We start from the raw sequence: 19820 nt of genomic DNA on the forward strand, positions 1-19820 counted from the left end.
TGTGGTAGAAAGGTCTTAGACAGCGACCCTTCCCCATTGCGCCTTTGCGGCAGCTGCCCCAAGCTTTAGTGCGTCCCTCAGCACGTAGTCCTGGACTTTGGATTGTGCCAGTCCGCAACAATCGGTCGGGGACAACTCTTTGTGCTGGAAGACCAACAAGTTTCGGGCAGACCAAAGCGCGTCTTTCACCGAGTTGACTGATGCTGACTGCCTCTGGGTCTTTATTTCCGACATTCTTCTAACTGATGCTAACTGCCTCTGGGTCTTCCTTTCCGATGCTCTTCTAACTGATGCTGACTGCCTCTTGGTCTTTCTTTCTGCCAGTAATACCGAAGACCTGTGCTCCAGAACCAAATGTGCCCCTAGCCAAGCTGTTCCAGTACAGCTACAACACTGGCATCTACCTGACAATGTGGAAAATTGCCTAAGTATGTTATGTCCACGAAAAGCAGGACAAATCCAACATGGCTAATTACTGCCCCATCAGCTTACCCTCAGTCATCGGCAAAGTGATGGAAGGTGTCATCAACAGTCATATCAAGCGGCATTTATACAACAATAACCTGTTCACTGGCACTCGGTTTGGGTTCCGCCAGAGCCACTCAGCTCCTGACCTCATTACAGCCTTTGTCCAAAAATGGGCAAAAGAGTGAATTCCAGAGGCGAGGTGAGAGTGACCAGCCATGACATTAAGGCCCATTTGACCAAATGTGGCATCAAGGATCCCGAAAAAGACTTAAGTCAATGGGAATCGGGGGAAACTCGCCACTGGTTGGAGTCATACCTAGCACAAAGGAAGGTGGTTGTGGTTGTTGGAAGTCAGTCGTCTCAGCCCCAGGACATCACTGCAGGAGTTTGTCAGGGTAGAGTCCTAGGCCCAACCATCTTTAGCTGCTTCATCAATGACCTTCCCTCCATCATAAGGTCAGAAGTGGGGATGGTTCGCTGATGATTGCGCAATGTTCAGTACCATTCCTCAGATACTGAAGCAACCCGTGTACATATGCAGCAAGATCTGGACAACATTCAAGCTTAGGCTGATGTGTGGAATTAATGTTATTTGCCATTTAAGTGCTAGGCAATGACCATCTCCTGTAAAAGAGAATCTAACTATCTCCCCTTGATATTCAATGGCATTACCGTTGCTGAATCCCCCACTATCAATAACCAGGGGGTTACCATTGACCAGGCACTGAAATAGTCTAGCTAAATAAATACTGTGGCCAGAAGAGCAGGTCAGAGGCTGGGAGTTCTGCGGTGAGTAACTCACCTCCTGACTCCCCAAAACCTGTCCACCATCTACAACGCACAAATCAGGAGTGTCATGGAATATTCTCCGCTTGTCTAGATGAATGCAGTTCCAACAACACTGAAGAAGCTCAACACCACAAAGCAGCCTGCTTGATTGGCACCTCATCCACCACCTTAAACATTCACTCCCTCCACCTCGGTGCATAGTGGCAGCAGTGTGTATCATCTACAAGATGCGCTGCAGAAACTCACCAAGGCTTCTTCAACAGCACCTCCCAAACCCGAAACCTCTACCACTTGGAAGGGCAAGGGCAGCAGATGCATGGCCACATCACCATCTGCAGGTTTCTCTCCAAGCCAGACAGAAGACTGACTTGGAATTATTTTGTCGTTCCTTCACTGTCACTGGGTTAAAATGCTGGATCTCCCTTCCTAACAGCATTGTGGTGTACCTACACCACATAGACTGCAGCAGTTCACCACCACCTTCTCAAGGGCAATTAGGAATGGACAACAAATGCTGGCCTAGCCAGTGACGTCCACATCCTGTGAAAGAAAAAATAAAATAAAACAAACTATTGTTAAAACTCTATGGAAAATTATAGATTTTCATAGATCCCCTTCCTTGCTGCTGGATGGATCAGCATACCCAGAGTATGCTGTGCCTAATCACATGTTCCATCACCTTGCTGATGATCAAGAGTAGACTGATGGTGCAGTGATTAGCTGAGTGGAATTGTCCTTTTTGTGAACAGGACATACCTGGGCAATTTTCCACATTGTCAGGTAGATGCCAGTGTTCTAGCTGTACTGGAACAGCTTGGCTGGGAGTGCGACAAGTCCTGGAGCACAAGCCTTCAGCACTATTGCTGGAATGTTGTCAGGCCCCATAGCCTTTGCAGTATCCAGTGCCTTCAATTCGTTCTTCATATCATGTGGAGTGAATCGAATTGATTGAAGACTGGCATCTGTGATGTTGCGCACCTCAGGAGGAGGCCGAGGTGGAACATTCACTCGGCACTTCTGGCTGAAGATGGCTGCAAATGCTTCAGCCTTGTTTTTGCACTGAGGTGCTAGGCTCCCCCATCATTGAAGATGGTGATATTTGTGGAGCCTCCTCCTTCAGTTAGTTGTTCAGTTGACCATCACCATTCATGGCTGATGTGCAGAGCTTCAATCTGATCTGTTGGTTGTGGGATCACTTGGCTCTGTCCATTGCATACTGTTTCTATTGTTTGGCATGCAAGTAGTGCTGTGTTGTAGCTTCACTAGGTTGACATCTCGTTTTTAGGTATGATTGGTTCTGTTTCTGGCATGCCCCCCTGCACTCTTCATTGAACCAGAGTTGATCCCCTGGCTTGATGGTAATGGTGGAGTGGAGGATATACTGGGCCATGAAGTTACAAATTGTGGTTGTATACAATTGTGCTGCTAATGATGGCCCACAGTGCCTCATGGATGCCCAGTTTTGAGTTGCTAGATCTGTTCAAAATCTATCCCAATTAATACTCTGGTCGCGCCACACAACACAATAGAGGGTATCCGCAATGTGAAGATGGCACTTTGTCTCCACAAGGACTATGCGGTGGCCACTCCTACCAATACTATCAAGCACAGATGCAGCTGCGACAGGTAGATTAGTGAGGACGAGTTCAAGTAGGTTTTTCCCTCTTGTTGGTTCCCTCACCACCTGCCGCAGACCCAGTCTAGCAGCTATGTCCTTGGGACTCAGCCAGCTTGGTCTGTTGTGATGCTATAAAGCCACTCTTGGTAATGGACAAGTCACCCACCCAGAGTACATGCTGTGCTCTTGCCACCCTCAGTGCTTCCTCCAAATGGTGTTCAACATGGAGGAGTATGGTTCAGCAACTGAGGCAGGGTGGGAAAGCAGTTCATAATAATCAGTAGGACGTTTCCTTGCCCATGTTTGACCTGATGCTATGAGACTTCATGGGGTCAGGAGTCGATGTTGAGAACTCCCAGGGCAACTCCCTCCTGACTGTATGCCACTGTGCAGCCACCTCTGGTGGGCCTGTCCTGGCAGTGAGACAGGACATACCCAGGGATGGTGATGGTGGCATCTTGGATATTGTCTATAAGGTATGATTCCATGACGGTGTGACTGCTTGACTGGTCTGTGGGACAACTCTCCCAATTTTGGCACAAGCCCCCAAATGTAAGTCAGGATGACTTCTTGGGGTCGACAGGGCTGTTTCCGGTGCCTATATCGATGCTGGGTGGTGCACCTGGTTTTATTCCTTTTAGACTTCATAGCAGTTTGCTAGGCCATTTCAGAGGACATTTAGGAGTCAACCACATTGCTGTGGATCTGCAGCCACGTGTAGGCCAGACCAGGTAAGGCCGGCAGATTTCCCTCCCTAAAGGACATTAGTGAACCAGATGGGTTTTAATGATAATTGACACTGGTTTCATGGTCACCATTAGATTAGCTTTTAATTCTAAATTTATTGAATTTAAATTCCACCATCTGCCATGGTGGATTTGAACCTTTGTCTTCAGAGCATTAGCCTGAGCTTCTGGATTACTAGTCCAGTGACATTGCCACTACATCACCGCCTCCCTATAAATATTCAGAGTGCCATGGTATAGTTATTTATGCACAATTTACACTCAAAAACACAATGGCCAAGGATAATCCACAACCCATTGACATGGTGCTGACACCGACCCAGAGTGGTAGAGTGAGTTATCCCTGTGGGTACAAATACACAAACACTAAAAGTAGTGAAATGTATTAATAAAGCCATTTAAAAAGAACCTAAGTACGGGGTTTCTTTTCTGGAGGGATAGAATTGAAAAGCAGAGAAGTTATTTTAAACTTATATATAACGTTGATTAGACCACATGCACTGCGAACAATTCTAATCTCCACAGGAACACTGGAAAAGGTACAGAAAAGATTTATTAGAATGATACCAGGGATGAGAGGAAAGATTGAATAGGAGCTGTTTTCCATAGATAAGAAAACGTGACCTGATAGAAGTCTTTAAGATTATGAAGGGGTTTGATACGACAAGATCAGAACCAGGGGCCATAAATATAAGAGAGTCAAGAATAAAACCAATAGGGAATTCAGAAGAAACTTCTTTGCCCATTGAGTGGCTAGAATGTGGAACTCACTACCACATGAAATAGTTGAGGTGAGTAGCATAGATGCCTTAAAGGGAGAAAGGTTAAAAGAATAGGGTAAGATGAAGAAGGGTGGGAGGAAGTTTGTGGGCATAAACACAGACAAGAGCCAGTTGGGCCCCATGGCATTTTCTGTGTGGTAAATATTTATAATGTTGTAATGAGGTAGATTTATGGCCTTAACTGCACTTAAACATGCAATGCTTTGTTCTTAGCAGGTGCTGTGGCATAGAACTCAGCCATCCTATTACTGTGAGGCCACATGCTTAACCATAGCATAACAATAAATTGCATTTATATTGTCCCTTTAACATGGAAGATTATCTCAGCGTGTAAAATATTAGGAGTCAAGAACAGGAGTAAAATTAGAGAGGGTGGCCAAGGTGCAGTTAAAGAGGCAGGTTTTGACGCTATTGAAGGTGGGAATGAGAGGTAGCAAGGGAAAGGGGTTTTGATGACTAGTAAAAAGGTTGCAAGAAAACTCCCTTGGAAACCACCTAGCAGCAAGCTGGTGAGCAAGGATTGGTCCTCCCCATTTGGCATCCTATCAATCCAGTAAGTTTATATTTGTTGATAATTGTAGATCAATGTCCAATCTTTACAACTAGCACTTTGATTTTTGTGTGACAGAGGAAACATTAATTTATATTGCACATAAAAGCTTGATGGCTATGTTTTTTTTTTGCAGGATGGTCTTGCTATTGTTTACAACCCAAGATGCCCTGCTCAATATACAATTTATGAGCCAGTTATTCGACTCAAGGGTCAAACACGAACTGTATCATCACAGAGACCATTCAGCTTGAAGGATATCCAAAGCAATGTGCTGAAGCCCCAGCAACTAAAGAACTTACAGCCTTTGGAGCATCAGGAACTTCAACGTACTTTGCATAAAATTGGAGGAACTGGTGCATTCATCTTCCTCTTTGCCAGAGTATGAGATGGTCATTTTTGAGTTACTTAGCAATAGATGTTTGTCAATTTAATTATAAAATAGGATGAGCACCTTAGAGTGTAGTTGATTAATGCAAGTGAACCAGCTCACAATTTGTGCAGTTAGTTGATTTCAGTTGGAATCACTGTGGAGAGTAGAGTTGCAGTTTGGCTCAGCACCCTGATACTAGAAAGGGAGAACCTACAGAGGGTTTCAACTTCTGAACGCTGACCATCCTAACATTGGGTTAGAACAGAGTTTGGTTTGGCTGGTCAAGCTGCGTGATGAAATTTATTGAATCTTACAACATAAAAGGGTCATCATGCCTGTGACAGCTCACCCCACTCAGTGTGTGTGATATCTGTACACATTCATGTGTACTGAATGACACATCCCTACCAGCATTCAGCATAACTATCGTAGCAAAGACCAGGCATTGAACCCATGCGAAGTATGGTTCGGCTACTCACAGGATAAATTTCTTTTGTTATTTGAAAAACAAATGCGTTGGCATTTACTTTTGCAGATTAAAAATTATACGCACACATTTCAGAAATTAACTGTTGCCAATCTGTTTGGAATATGATATATTTGTATTTTCTTTCTCTCCAGACTGTAGAGATTAGTGACTGTGAAAAGACACAAGCTCTAGCATTGAAAGTTATACTAACTTTGACAAAGTATAACCAGCAGAGAATCCAGGAAATGGAGAGCTGTCATGGCTATGCTATGATTCACCAAGTGCTCATCAAAATGAAATGTATTGTAGGTTTCCACATCTTAAAGGTACATTCTGTTCTCTCCAACCAGATTCTTGATGCACTGTCTCCTGTGACTAGTTCAACATCATTTTTGTTAAAATGTTATTGAATGACTGACACAGTCTGGTAAAGATGGTCAGTTTACCCATATTAAGTGAAAGGTAGCAATATAGGTAGTATGACTGATAAATACCCAGTGTACTGATCATGTCCTGATCAATCAGTCTCTCTGTTCTCTCCTTCTCTCTCTTTCTCTCTCTCTCTTTTTTTCTCTCTCTTTCTTTCTCTCTCTTTTTCTTTCTCTCTCTCTCTCTCTCTCTCTCTCTCCCCTTCTCCCTCTCCCATTCTCTTTTCTCCTTTTTCCAACCGCAGTTTTACTTTCACACACGCATTTACTGCAGTTCCATATGTGTCCATAATCATTGGGAAGGCAGCCCAGTGTTTGCAGCAACAAGATTAACCTTACCTCTTTCCTGAGGGAGAGGGGCATTTCAGTCCAACTCCAGGTCCTCCTCCCTTCCAGCCCAGGTTTCAGGTACCAATTTCTCTCTCACCTACATATGCTGCAGCAGTTTTTGCATGGCTATTCCCTGCCTGCTCCTCAGAATTATTTTTGACCCGGGCTTACTGATTGTCACTTTGATTCATTTCCTATACCTTACAAAAGAAGTTGAGTAGAAATGAATTAAATATATGTGTTACATATTGGAATTGAGAGAGAGGGAGAGAGAGAAGACAAGACTTGAATAAAAAGGGAAAATGAAAGAGTTTGAGAGCAAGAAAGTTGACAAGAAATGTGCGATGGGCAGAGAGAAAGAGGAAGACAGGAAATGTGAAACTGCAAACAGAAAAATAGAGGGGGAGATGAAAAATATTACAAGTGAAACTCTTTCGAGTTATCAGCAGTCACAGATTGCAACTCTTTCGAGTACAATCACAGTTCTTGGTTTTTCCGGGAGTGGGACATGAACCCACAACCCTCTGATTCAAAGGCGAGGGTGCTATGAACTGAGCCACAGCTGACACCTCAACATTACAAGTGAAGGAGAAGCAAAACAATTTACCTGTAAATTAACAGCTCCTCCCTAAAGCTTCACAGTGTGCAACAACCCAGTGGTCAAGGCCTCTCTCTATTGAGGTAGGACTCTCCAGGAACCAGTTATGTTCCCAAATTATTTTGACCCCCAAAAATTGCTCAGTAGGTGTTTTAGAGTACTAACTGTTCCAGAATGTCATCCTGTTCTCTAAGTACAGTATGGAACAAATTATGCACTGGCTTCATTAAATACATGCATACATTCTCAGAATATAGAAAACAGTGGTTATCTGGTTTAGCTTGTTTATTGCCTTCAAAACTTTCTTTCATAGCATCTGTTTAAAAAAAATCTTACTATGCAGGAAATGTTTAATTTTCTAGGCTGTCAGTTGTGATCATATGTGGACAATTGTATGTAGATTTGCTAAACTTATGCTTTTAAAAATATATTTTCAGGCTTTACTCGATGGTTGCTGCAATGTTCCAATTCTTAACTTTAATGAATCCACGGGTCAATTTGAGATTGATACAGAATCCAGTGCTGTAATCCAGGACGTGAAGCTCCTGTCTGAATTATTACTCGATTGGAAGATCTGGTCTAAAGCACAGGTTTTTCTCAACTTTCTGATCTTTTTATGTTTGTTGCTATCACTGTTAAGTTCTGGACCGGAAGCAGAACTCCAATTTGACAGAGCAACAGTTATAAAATGATATCCAGTTGTTCAACAACGGGGGAAAAAGTTTATTTAAGAACCTAAAGAGTAGCAGAAACAGAGTAAGGGAGCTTACTCTGTATAACTTGCAGTTATCCAATTCCTAATGGAACTTTTCTTAAAATTATTGTGATAACACACACCTTTATTGTTCTGTCCTCAATCAGTCAGAAATTCCTTTCTGATAGCTTCAGTGGGGTTGTTGTTTATTGCATTAGGTTTTGGTTGGTTCCATTGATTAGTAATCCTGAGGTATGATGTTAGCCCTTATCTTTTTCTTTATTTTCCTTCAATTCATAATTAATACCAATGATTACATCTAGACTTTACACAAAGGTGCCTTTCCGTATCCCCCTTATGAGCCGAGCGTGCATAGGAAATTAATATTTTCTGCAACAAATCTATTTCTATTTCTAATGAGAATAAATATAACCTCTAAGTCTTTTTACAAATCTTTGATCAGAATCTTGGAATTATTTGTTGCCGCTCTGCATTTTTTGATTACATCTGCACGTAATACCACACGCTGTCAGTAAATATACCCTAGATATATATTCCATGGATCTTTTTCACCCTAATATTTTGTTTGCCATTTTAGCTGGAGCCATACTCTGCAATAATGCTTTCTCACTAGGTCAATTTGTGGCCAAACACTTAATTGTTTTTCCCCATAATTTTAATCATGTTTGTCGCCACCTTACATTTCCAAATATTGAATTACACTTGCAATTCACCTGCCTAGCTGTTTAACCTCTGTGGTTCTCCCTGACTTTTACTGCTCTTCTCTCTCCATCCTGTTTCCCATCATATCTTCAAATGTCAACATTTCTGTTTGCTCAAGATTCAACAAAATAAAATAGCATTGCCCTTATTATTTCTTGTATAGATGGCGCTGAAATGCATTTTTGCCATGGAACAATAGCTAAGTTTGTGATTGAGAATTCCTGACTTGTTTACATTTGTCTGCTCTTTGTCAGCCTTGGGACCGTCCATCTATCCCCTAATTTTTGTAGCATTAGTTGTAGAGGCATAGAAGTAAGTTGGCTGCTCCTCATCTGTAAAATTAATGGCAATGATATGCAGGAGAATTTTTTTTTAATTTACAAGAACTATTCGGATATTCAGTTGAATAGTTTTATGGCACAGAATTTGGCCCAACTGGTCCATGCCAGTGTTTATGTTCCCACTCTATTTACTTCATCTCACCCTGTCAACAGATCCTTCTATTCCTTTCTCCCTCATTTACATATTTAGCTTACCCTTAGATACACCTATACTATTCACCTCAACTACTTCCAAATGGTAGTGAATTCCACATTCTCACCACTCTTAGTGAAGAAGTTTCTCCTGAATTCCCTGTTGGATTTATTAGTGACCATCCTATATTTTGGACTCCCCAACAAGTGTAATTATTTTTTCTGCATCTACCCGATCAAACATAGAATCATAGAATGGATCACAGAACAGAAGGAGGCCATTTTGCTCTCTCTGTCCCTACCAGTTCTCTACAAGAGCAATTCAACTAGTCCCATTTCTGCCCTTTCCCTTAGCCTTGCAATTTTCTTTTTCTGCTACAGATGATTATCTAATTCCCTTTTGAAAGCCACAATTGAATTTGCCTCCACCATGCATTAAAAAAGTTTTCCTCATGTTGCCTTTGGTTCTTTTGCCATTCATCTTAAATTGGTGCTCTCTGATTCCCAACCCTTCCACTGGTGGGAACAGTTTCTGTCCATTCTCCAGATACCTCATGATTTTGAACACCTGTAACAAATCTCCTCTCAACCCCTCTACAACCACTCTACAAGTTACATCCTCAAAATACCCAAATAAATCTGTCAATCATGATTTCCCTTTCATAAATTCACGTTGACTTTCTCTGATATTATAATGATTTAAGTTAATGTTAATTCATACTTAATAATGGATTTCAGCAGTTTCCTGACGACTGATGTCAGGCTAACTGGCATGTAGTTCCCTGTTTTCTCTCTCCTTTCTTGAATAGCGGAGTCACATTTGCTAACTTCAAATCCATTGGAAATGTTCTAGGATCTAAGGAATTTTGGAAAATCATAACCAATGCACCCACTATCCCTGCAGCTATCTCTTTTTGAACCCTTAGATGCAGGCCATCAATCAGGTATTGGGGATTTGTTAGCGTTTAGTTCCTTAAGTTTCTCCAATACTTTTTTTCTGCTCATATTAATTACCATATGTTTCTCACTCTTGGCCCCTTGGTTACCCTTTATTTTTGGTATGCAGCTTGTGTCTTCTACTGTGAAGACACACAAAATATTTGTTCACCGTCTCTGCCACTTCATCTTTCTCCATAATCATTTCTCCTGTCTCTGCCTCTAAGGGATCAACATTTACTCCAGCTACTCTTCTTTTTATATACTTGTCAAAACTCTTACTATCTGTTTTTATATTTCTGGCAAGTTCACTTTTCATCAAACCCAATGGATCTTTTTAGCTGATATTTTATTTTCTAATGGAATGTGTTTTTGTTGATCATTGATAATTTTAAAAAAGTGTCCAGCTGTTCATTTACTGCCAATCCCTTTTGGTCAATTTAGCCAATTGACCTTAACCAGCTCACCTCTCATACATATGTAATTGGCTTTGTTTAAGTTTAAGATTTTTGTTTGGGCTGGAATATATTGTTTTCAAGATAATATGGAATTCAATTGTATTATGGTCACGTTTTTCCCAGAGGATATTTACTAAGAGATTACGAATTAAATTTTCCTCATTACACAACACTAGATCTAATATAACTTAATCCCTAGTTGGTTCCTCCACATATTGTTCCAGGAAACTGTCGCAGAAGCATTCTACAAATTCATCTTTCGGGCTATCTTTGCTAATTTGATTTGCCCAATGCCAATTATGTTTTTGTTTAATGCCCTGTCGAACGGTATGACTACTGTTAGGGGGCCTATAAACTAATTTCCAGCCATGTTGATCTTGCTCCCTGATGTCTTATGTCATTCTTCACCATCAGGGATACTCCTTTTCCATTCTGTCGATGTTTTCAAAATAATGTGCCCTGGAATATTTATTTCCCAACCTTGTTCACCTTGTAACCATATCGCTGGAATGGCAATTAGATCGAAAGCATTTATCCCTACTTGTGCTGTTAGTTCATCTATCTTATTGTGAATACTTTATACATTCAGATATAGGGCCTTTAATTTTACTTTTTTTTAAACTATCGCTTGCATGGACTTTAATCGCTAATGCACTATTATCGTTAAACTCTGTCCATTCCTGTCCCATTCTGCTTGTCTTTACCCAAATCACTACACTGCTCTATTGCCTTGACTTTTCTCTTTAGACTTCTAATACCCCTTCACCTGACCCCTCCCCTCTGCTTTTAGTTTAAAACCCTATCCACAGCCCTAGTTATATGACTTGCATCCACAACCCTCATTATATCTGCCACCAGCCGACACATTGCACCAGCTTGCCTATGTATTTTTTAGTCTATCACTATCCTCCTCACAGTTCACAATACTTCCAAATTTGGCATCATCAGCAAATGTTGAAAATGTACCCTAGGTCTAGGTCATTAATATAGATCTAAAAAAGAAGTGGCCCTAGTATCAAGCCTTGGGGAGCCCCAGTGTATAACTTCCCCCAGCCTAACAAACAACCATTTACCACTATACTCTGTTTCCTGTCATAATTTCATAACATTTCAAATTTTTAAAGACCTCTATCAAATTGCCATTGAGTCTTCTCTTTTTGAGAAAAAAGAGCTAAGCGTGTTCAGAGCAGTCTAGTCCAGGGGTATTTCAGTAATTTAGCCTTTGCAGCATAAACAACATATTTCCATTGTGCTTATATATTTATTAGCTGCTATGTGCTGTTTGAATTTTGTGGCCTTGGAGGGCTGGAAAATGCCTCATTGGTAACCTCAAACTGGAACTCCCAAGATCTGTCATTGTCAGCAACTTGCGATATAGGAACATTAATAGGAGGGCTTTATATGTGACCCCTGTGAGCAGCCTGTGAAGATAGCTTGTGCATTATACTCCTGATAGCCAGTAGGTGAAGGAGGAAACCAGAGCCTGTCTTTACTTGGAATAGATTTATTCACAGAGTGCAACATTACATTATATCTCCTGACTCCACTCTACTCCTGTGTCAGTAAGTGTCTCTTTATTTCTGCTCGGGTAACTGTCTAGTCAATGCCCTCCACCAGTATGTACTTAACTTCAATTGATACAATTAACATAGCGCACACCTGTCCATTGCTTTCCGTTTCAAACCAATATAACAAAATCATTCATGGAAGAAAATATTTTGAAATTATAGAAGCATTGTGGTTGCAAGTAAAATTGTGTTATTCATATGATGTAGTTAAGCTTATCCTTTTACTTTTGTGCACACCTCTGCTTCATTTAAGAGTTTTCAGATGGTGATTATGTGCAAGTTTTAGCTTTGAGCAAGTAGCTTGTATTGTTAAATTTGAATTTAGCTCAGCTGAATAAGCTAAACACAACAATAGGGTGTGTTTATGTAGCACCTTTAATGTAATAAAACATCCCAAGGTCTTCATACGAGCATTATAAAACAAAATATGACACTGAGCCACATAAGAAGATATTAGGTCAGATGACCAAAAGCTTGGCCAAAGAGGTAGGATTTAAAGGGTGTCGTAAAAGAAGAGAGGAAAGTAGAGAGGTGAAGGGTATTCTGGAGCTTAGGGCCTAGGCAACAGAAGGCTCAGCCAGCAGTGGTGGAATGATTGAAATTAGGGATGCTCAAGAGGCCATAATTAGAGGAGTGCAGATATCTCCGAGGATTGTGGGACTGGAGAAGATTACAGAGATAGGCAGGGGCAAGACCTTGGAGGAATTTGAAAACTAGAATGAGAATTTTAAAATTAAGATGATGCTTGACCAGTCAGTGAGGTGATAGTAAACTGGGTTTGGTTCAATGTGATCCAAAGGTTTTGAACAGACTGGTTTAACCTCAGACTTTGCCAGGGAAGGGATGGAATTGGTAGTTAGGGAATGAAGTTTGGAGTGGGAAGCAAAAACAATGGCTTCAGTTTTCCAAATATTTAATTGGAGGAAATTTCTGCTGACCCAGTACTGGATGTTGGATAAGTTGTCTGATAATTTAGCAAGAGTGGAAGAGTCAAGAGAGGTGGTAGTGAGATAGAGCTGGGTGTCATCAGTGTACAATGTGGAAACTAATGGTGTGCTTTTAGATGTTGTAGCCAAGGGCTAATGATCAATCCTTGGGGGACATCAGAGATAACAGTGCAGGAGCAGGAAGTGAGGCTATTGCAAGTGATAAACTCTAGGTGTGATTGAATAAATGAGAATGGAACCAGGTGAGTGCAGTCCCACCCAGCTGGATGACAGTGAGGGGATGTTGGAAGAGGATGGCATGGTCAACCATGTCAAAGGCTGCAGACATGTCAAGACAGACAAAGAGGGAAAGTTTACCTCTGTCACGGCCATATAGGATGCCATATGTGACTTTGATAACAGCTGTTTCAGTGCTTTTGCATGTGCAGAAACCTGATTGGAGGGATTCAAGCATGAAGTTCCAGGAAAGGTGGGAATGGATTTGGGAGGCAGCAACATGCTCAAGGACTTTGGAGATGGGATGGTAGTTTGCAAGGATGATGCAGGATTGGTTTTTTGAGGAGAAGGGTGATGATGGCAGATTTAAAGGACAGGGGACTAACACTTGAAAAGAGAGAGCTGTTTGTAATATCTGTTAAAATGGAGACCATAAGAGAAAGCTGGGTGGGTCAGCAGTTTAGTGGGAATAGAATTGAGGGAGCAGGAGACGTGTCTCATGGACAAGATGAGCTCAGAGAGGACATGAGGTGAGATAGGAGAGAAGCTGGAGAAAGATGCGAGTTTAGGGTTAGGGCACAGGGGAGGATTAGAGGAAGTTTGGCCAGGTGAACAAGTGGAAGGGAGGGATGCAGCAGAGGGAGTTGATCAGATTGTCTCAATCTTATTGACAAAGAAGTCCATGAGCTCCTCACTTTTATTTTTGAAGGTGAAGGTGGAGGAGAGAGGGGTTTAAGATGACAGTTTGCAATAGAGAAAAGCCGGGAGTTGTCTTTGCATTCCAGGATTATCTTGGATAGTGAGCAGTTTTAGCAGATGAGCGAAGGACCCGATAGTGTTTATGTGGTCCAAGCAGATCAGCTTGTGGGTGGCTGTCATATTCGTTTGAGTCTCCATCCCTTGGATATAAAGAAGTGGAGATCTGGGCCGTACAAGGGAGGACAACCAGGGTGAGAGTGAGTAGCAGTTTTAATGGGGAAAGATCAAAGGTGGAAGTGAGGGTGCAATTGCCCAAATCAGTAGCTGCAGAAATGTTGTGGCAAACAGAGGGTCAAAAGCTAGATTTTTGAGATTTTGAAAGTGGGGTTACAAGTGAATTGTGGGATAGATTTTTCCCCCAGGGAAGGATACAAAAGGAGGTAGAGTTGTCGTGTGGAAGGAGATGAGAGTGGTGAGTGATACAAAAAAGTGATCAGAGATGGCCTTACTTGCAATTGATACTACAGGACAAGTGACACAACACGAGATGGCAAGGGCAAAGAGGGTGGCTGAGAGTGAATCTAGGTTGGGGAGTATACATGGAGGGAGACATTTATGGGAGGATAAGAGGGCAGTGAACTCACAGGAGAGAGAACAGGATGAGAAGTTGTTCGGTGCAGAGGCTGATGGAGGATAGCAGTGATGATATCTTGGTGAGAATATTTGCATCATACTTGGGAGAGTGGTGGAGAACAATGATTTTGAAAGAGGAGAGAGGGGCGGAACAAGGTGAGATGCTCAAAGATAGAGAAATTACCGGAGGAGTAGGGGATCAGGACAAGGTGTGATCTAGTGATAAATGCCACACTGCCATCAAAACAGTCTTGGCAGGGCAAGTGATGGAATATGTAGCCATACAGGGAAACTTCGTTAAGGGGCAAGGTGTCATCATGCCTCAGCCAGGTTTCCGTTAAGGCCATGATGTCAATGCAATCATCATTTTATGGCAAGGACTTTGTTAACGAGTGAATGGACATTCTGGAGGGTGACGAGTGGAGGGATTGCGAGTGCTGATCCGCTGGCAGAGTTCACAGATTCTGCAGTGGGAGGGGTGAGTTGGACTGGAAGAATATTGGCATGATTAGCCCCCAGTGAATGCATTGGGCAGGAAGTTCAACAAGAGTGTCATTTGGAGCAGCTGGGGCCCATCAAAGCATGTCAAAAAAGGCACGTGGTTAAGCTGTAAGCCTATCTGAGATAGATTCAAGTCTGTGACAGCAGCAAGAGATTAGGAAGGTCGAGGAGTACTGAAGGGTCGGGGTACTTGGGAAGGCAGAGCACCTGAGAATGGAGAAGTGAAAGGAAGAATACACGAGACGAGTCTAGGAGGGGTAAAGAGAAAAAAAGTTAAAAGGAAAGAGCAAAAGTGGAAATAGAGTGATAGGCTCGGGTTCAGAGTGATAGCCAAAATGTGCATGTGAATGGACTTTGGGAGAGCTCAAGTTACATCTGTCTGGGTACGTAAAAATTAGGCAAACCACATTGCTTCAGTTGTATATTTTATCAAGTTTGATTTGCGGCATTGAGCTCCACCACCTGAAGAGAAATTAATTATTGAAAAACTGTCCTTTTCTTTAACTAATATTGCTGGTTAGTCCGGCAGCTCAAAGTCATTAAGCACTGCAACCAATGATCCTGTGATCCTTCAACCATTGTGAAGAACAGGCTGCATTCTGTTCATCAAGAAATTAAAGAGTGAGTTTTCTAATCTTGCCAAGGCAGCTACCAATGTTGTGTGTATTTGTTTTGAAAACAGAATGGTGTCTGGGAAACGCTGATGGCAGCTCTTGAAGTGCTCATTAGAGTCCATCATCCAAAGCAGATGTTCAATGTCAAACAGCTTCTAAAGGCACAAGTGGTTTATCGCTTCCTCTTGACTTGCCAGGTTCTTCAGGTATGAACTGTATTTCTGTATCCAAATTTCCACCTCTTTCCCACTCTTCCTGTCTTTTCTTGTTTTCTTAAGCCTTGCTGGAGGCAGTTCCACGGTGCTTGTACCTTTTCAGTGCCTTGCCCAAGTGGCCATTTTTCACGTAACCCTAGGCAATGAGAGTTGCTAGGTCATTAATTATGGAATATATCACAGCTGAGCCCCATCCTCTTCTCTTCTGACATCTACCCAAATTCATTTACCAACTGGGGTCACTAGATGGTAATTAGGACCGGGAGCCCTGCTGACTTGTGATGTGATGTAGCGTACAATTTTTTCCCTCAGTCACCTGGAAGTTTAGTAGTTCCAAGTGTTGTGGTCACTTTGACAAACGGACCACAGGAGTCTCAGGTACAGGTTATGATCGTTTATTCGAGCAATTGCAAGGGGAGAACCATCTCAATGCAGCTTGAGATAGCACTCTGCTAAATTACAAGTGTTCAACATATTTATACATTATTGGTCACGTACAAGAACAGTTTCCAGATTCCGATCTCGTCAACATATAAGTTTACATTAAACAGACATCTTGGTAACAGGTACATGCATCGTATGTCCCTATTTTTCACCCAGGCAGAGACCTTCCCTCCTACCTAAACTAGGACCATCTGTTCTTCCCCTATCTGTTGAAGAACACACTTAATCTTAGTTGTTATTGCCAGTGCTCTGACTGCAGTCTGGCATCCAAGGCCTTTCTGTTGTTTGCAGGCCCTAAGGCTATGCAAGGTTCATCTGGTAACCTTTAACTGCCAATGTGCTTGGTAGCCCTGGTTGCCTGGAGATTTTAAGTAATTCATTCCTTTTCAATAAATTCTCCCTTACCATAAATTCTTACTTACTTTCTTCCCCCTAACATAAGTGAACTGGGAGAACTGAACTAGAGAACCAGTGGAAGCTTGACGTCTTTATTCCCAAATTCAAGAAATTCCTGTCTACAAAATTGTCACTGAAAATCAGAACATAGTAATATATTGTAGAGTCATAGAGTTATAGAGCACAGAAACAGGCCCTTCGTGTCCATGCCAGCCATCAAGCACCTATCTATTCTCATCCCATTTTCCAGCACTTGGCCCGTAGCCCTGTATGCAATGGCATTTCAAGTGCTCATCTAAATACTTCTTAAATGTTATGAGGATTCCTGCCTCTGCCACCTCCACTGTACATCCAGTACCTACCTGAGAAGCTTAGAAAATGCTGGCGCTGAACCTGCTATGCAAACATGATGTCTCGATCCTTGTCTGATCTTCTACCAGTTGAGGCAGTCTGGCATGCTTTCTCATTCCCTTGAGACCACATGGTCAAGCTAGCAAAGGACAGCTTTTATTTTAACATAAATCAGTATGTATTCCCTCTCTGCAATTACAATATCAAAGATTTCTCTTCTGAAACATGATAATCCAAGCTTTGTCACATTAATTATATAACATGCAGTGGTGCTACTGCTGCAATTTCAGAAATATAACTTCTCAGTGAATTATGTAACATTGTAACACCATCCACAGACACATAAGCTCAATGCTGTACAAGAGCACTGAACAATGTCTCAGTGAAATTTGATAGATATTTTGGTCATTACCCAAATTGGGTTCAGGAAAGATTTTGTTTTGGATAAAATGGCTTTTCTTTAGACCAAATAAAAGTTATATTGCATTATAATGTTATGCTAATTTACCTGCATTCTTTGTCAATGGTCTCGTCAATTACATTGTTATGGTTTGTTAATGTCAGTTACATTGTCAAAGCTTGGTAATATCAATTACGTTGTTAAGGTTTGTTAATATCAATTACAGTGTTAAGTGAAACAGGTGATAGTACATATAGGTAACACACATAAATAGGGGATAGCTGGAATACTGGGTATAGGCAAGGAGTGTTGACACTGAACAACGTCAATAAAGCCTCTCAGCAAGGGAAGGCTCTGTGTCTTAGTTTTGACTTCACCAACTGGCTTGAATCCTATTAAACATTCTTATTTCTCTCTTTCCCTATTCTGGCCTCTTAGGAACACCGAGATGAACACCTGACATCTATACCTCGGGAGGTCTGTAGATCATTTGTGAAGATCATTGAAGAAGTACTTGGGTCGCCACCAGATCTGGAATTGTTGAAGCTGGTTTACAATTTTCTGCTGGCAGTACATCCTCCTACTAACACCTATGTTTGCCACACCCCACCAGGCTTTTACTTTTCCCTCCATATAGGTGAATGGAATGCTTACTGCTTTTAATCTGTTTAACATGCACATCCAAGCAGAAAGGGCACTGGTATGGAAAATAATTAATTCTTTGATTTGTGTTCTCACATGTATCATCCACACAGAATTTATTTTCATAGCAGTTACTTCACTTACAAAATAATTCGTTGCATGGAACATGTTGAGACATTTCACCGTGAAAAGTTCTAAACAATGATAAAATGTGTGATTCCTTTTTTGTAACATATACTACAAAATGGTCAGAAATTGTTAAAACCTTTTGTGTATTGAAACTTGTATTATGGTATCTAAACCTACCATTAATTTGACTGTGAAGCGAGAGACCGTGTCACTTCGCCATAAGATACTAGCATACTCAAGCTTTAAAAAATTCTTAAATTCCTCCCTTCGTTATTTTTAGCAATATTTTAACCTGTTGAAACTAAATAGATGAACTCCTCTGCTAAGAAAAGGGCAGGGGAGAATTTTAAATGAATGAGTTAAACATATATGCTCAAGTATCCTATTGCATATTTTCAAGGCCAAGAGAACTGAAGTGAGTTTGAGTATCTTTGATCTATTTGTGATCCTGTGATCTTCATTAAAGCAATTGATCTTTGTAAAATGGCAGCTCAATACAAAGGCATTTTATTCTTGTGCTATTTCTGTAAACTGACTTCAAAAGAAGGAAAGTGTTAAGTGCCTTCGAAAGCTTTTTGATCTTAAAGCATACATGCAAGTTGTTGCAGGAAAGATCGGTTTCTTTGTAAAGTACTTAATTTCAGTGTCCCATAGCAATAGTGGGAATATAAGTGACAAGTTTGTAGATGACCAAAAAAACCCTCTTCTAAACTTTGCTTATGTCCAGTAGGGGCACTCTTGTAAACATACAGTAAGTCCTCACTTAAAGTTCTGGTTGCGTTCCTGAAAATCATGACTTTAAGTGAATCGTGGGTTCCCATAGGAATCAATGTTAAAGCCAGAGTTAGGTTCCTTCGGACATTTCTTGCCTGGAAAAAGCAATGTACAAGTTGAATTGCCGTACTATACATGTGTAGCACTGTGCGTTCCTAGCTGAAATAACTTACAAAGCAAAATACATCACTAAATATAAAAGAAATACAATACAGTATCAAATAAAAAAATGCGCTCATTATACAGGTATCTGTACAGTACTTTTAGATTGACCAGGCTACATCTAGTAGCGAAAGCTGGTTGGTGCATTTAACAACTGAAGCCCTAGAACTATCTGCACTGACCAACTTCTGCCACTAGATGGAGCCCAGGACTTCAGTGAGAGTTCAGCAGAGGCAAAGCCAGGAGCAGAGGTACCTGTGGACTGAGCAGCCAGGAGAAGAACAGCAGATCTGGGGCTTAAGGCAAAAACAGAGGAGGGTGAGGTGAAGTCAGGGGAGCAAGGGCTGGAGGCGAAGCCGGGGAGCAAGGGCAAGAGCAAGGCCCGGGGCAGGAGAAGAGGCCTGGAAGCAAGGGGAGCAGCGGGGGAAAAGGCACTGAGGGCAAGAGCAGAAACACTGGGGGAAAGATTTTGTGAGCAGACAGGCCACAGAAGAGGAAGTATGTGGAAAACAAATTTAAAGTGAAATTGAATTCGAAAATCTAGCTCTATTTCTCTCTCCACAGATGCTGCCAGACCTGTGCTTTTCCAGCATTTTCTGTTTTTATTTCAGATTCCTAGCATCCGCAGTATTTTGCTTTTAATTAAGTGAGACAATCAAAGACTTACTGTAATCAGAAACAATACTTTTGCTCC

At 41.5% G+C, this 19820-nt stretch overlaps 1 protein-coding gene across 4 annotated transcripts in view; it reads left to right on the forward strand.

Annotated features, from left to right (window-relative positions):
- The window catches only part of lyst (lysosomal trafficking regulator), a 491836-nt gene that overhangs the window by 214391 nt on the left and 257625 nt on the right, over positions 1-19820 (forward strand). For all 4 annotated transcript variants that reach the window (XR_013576613.1, XM_078541985.1, XM_078541986.1 and 1 more), the window contains exons 17-21: positions 5090-5335; positions 5948-6121; positions 7589-7741; positions 15682-15819; positions 17858-18056. Coding sequence is in view for 3 of the 4 variants with exons in the window: in XM_078541985.1 (XP_078398111.1) it covers positions 5090-5335; positions 5948-6121; positions 7589-7741; positions 15682-15819; positions 17858-18056 (910 nt within the window). In the remaining variant the exon portion in view is untranslated. The remainder of the gene's footprint in view (positions 1-5089; positions 5336-5947; positions 6122-7588; positions 7742-15681; positions 15820-17857; positions 18057-19820) is intronic.

Source organism: Cetorhinus maximus, chromosome 5 (genome assembly GCF_964194155.1).
Source record: "Cetorhinus maximus chromosome 5, sCetMax3.hap1.1, whole genome shotgun sequence".
NCBI lineage: Eukaryota > Metazoa > Chordata > Chondrichthyes > Lamniformes > Cetorhinidae > Cetorhinus > Cetorhinus maximus.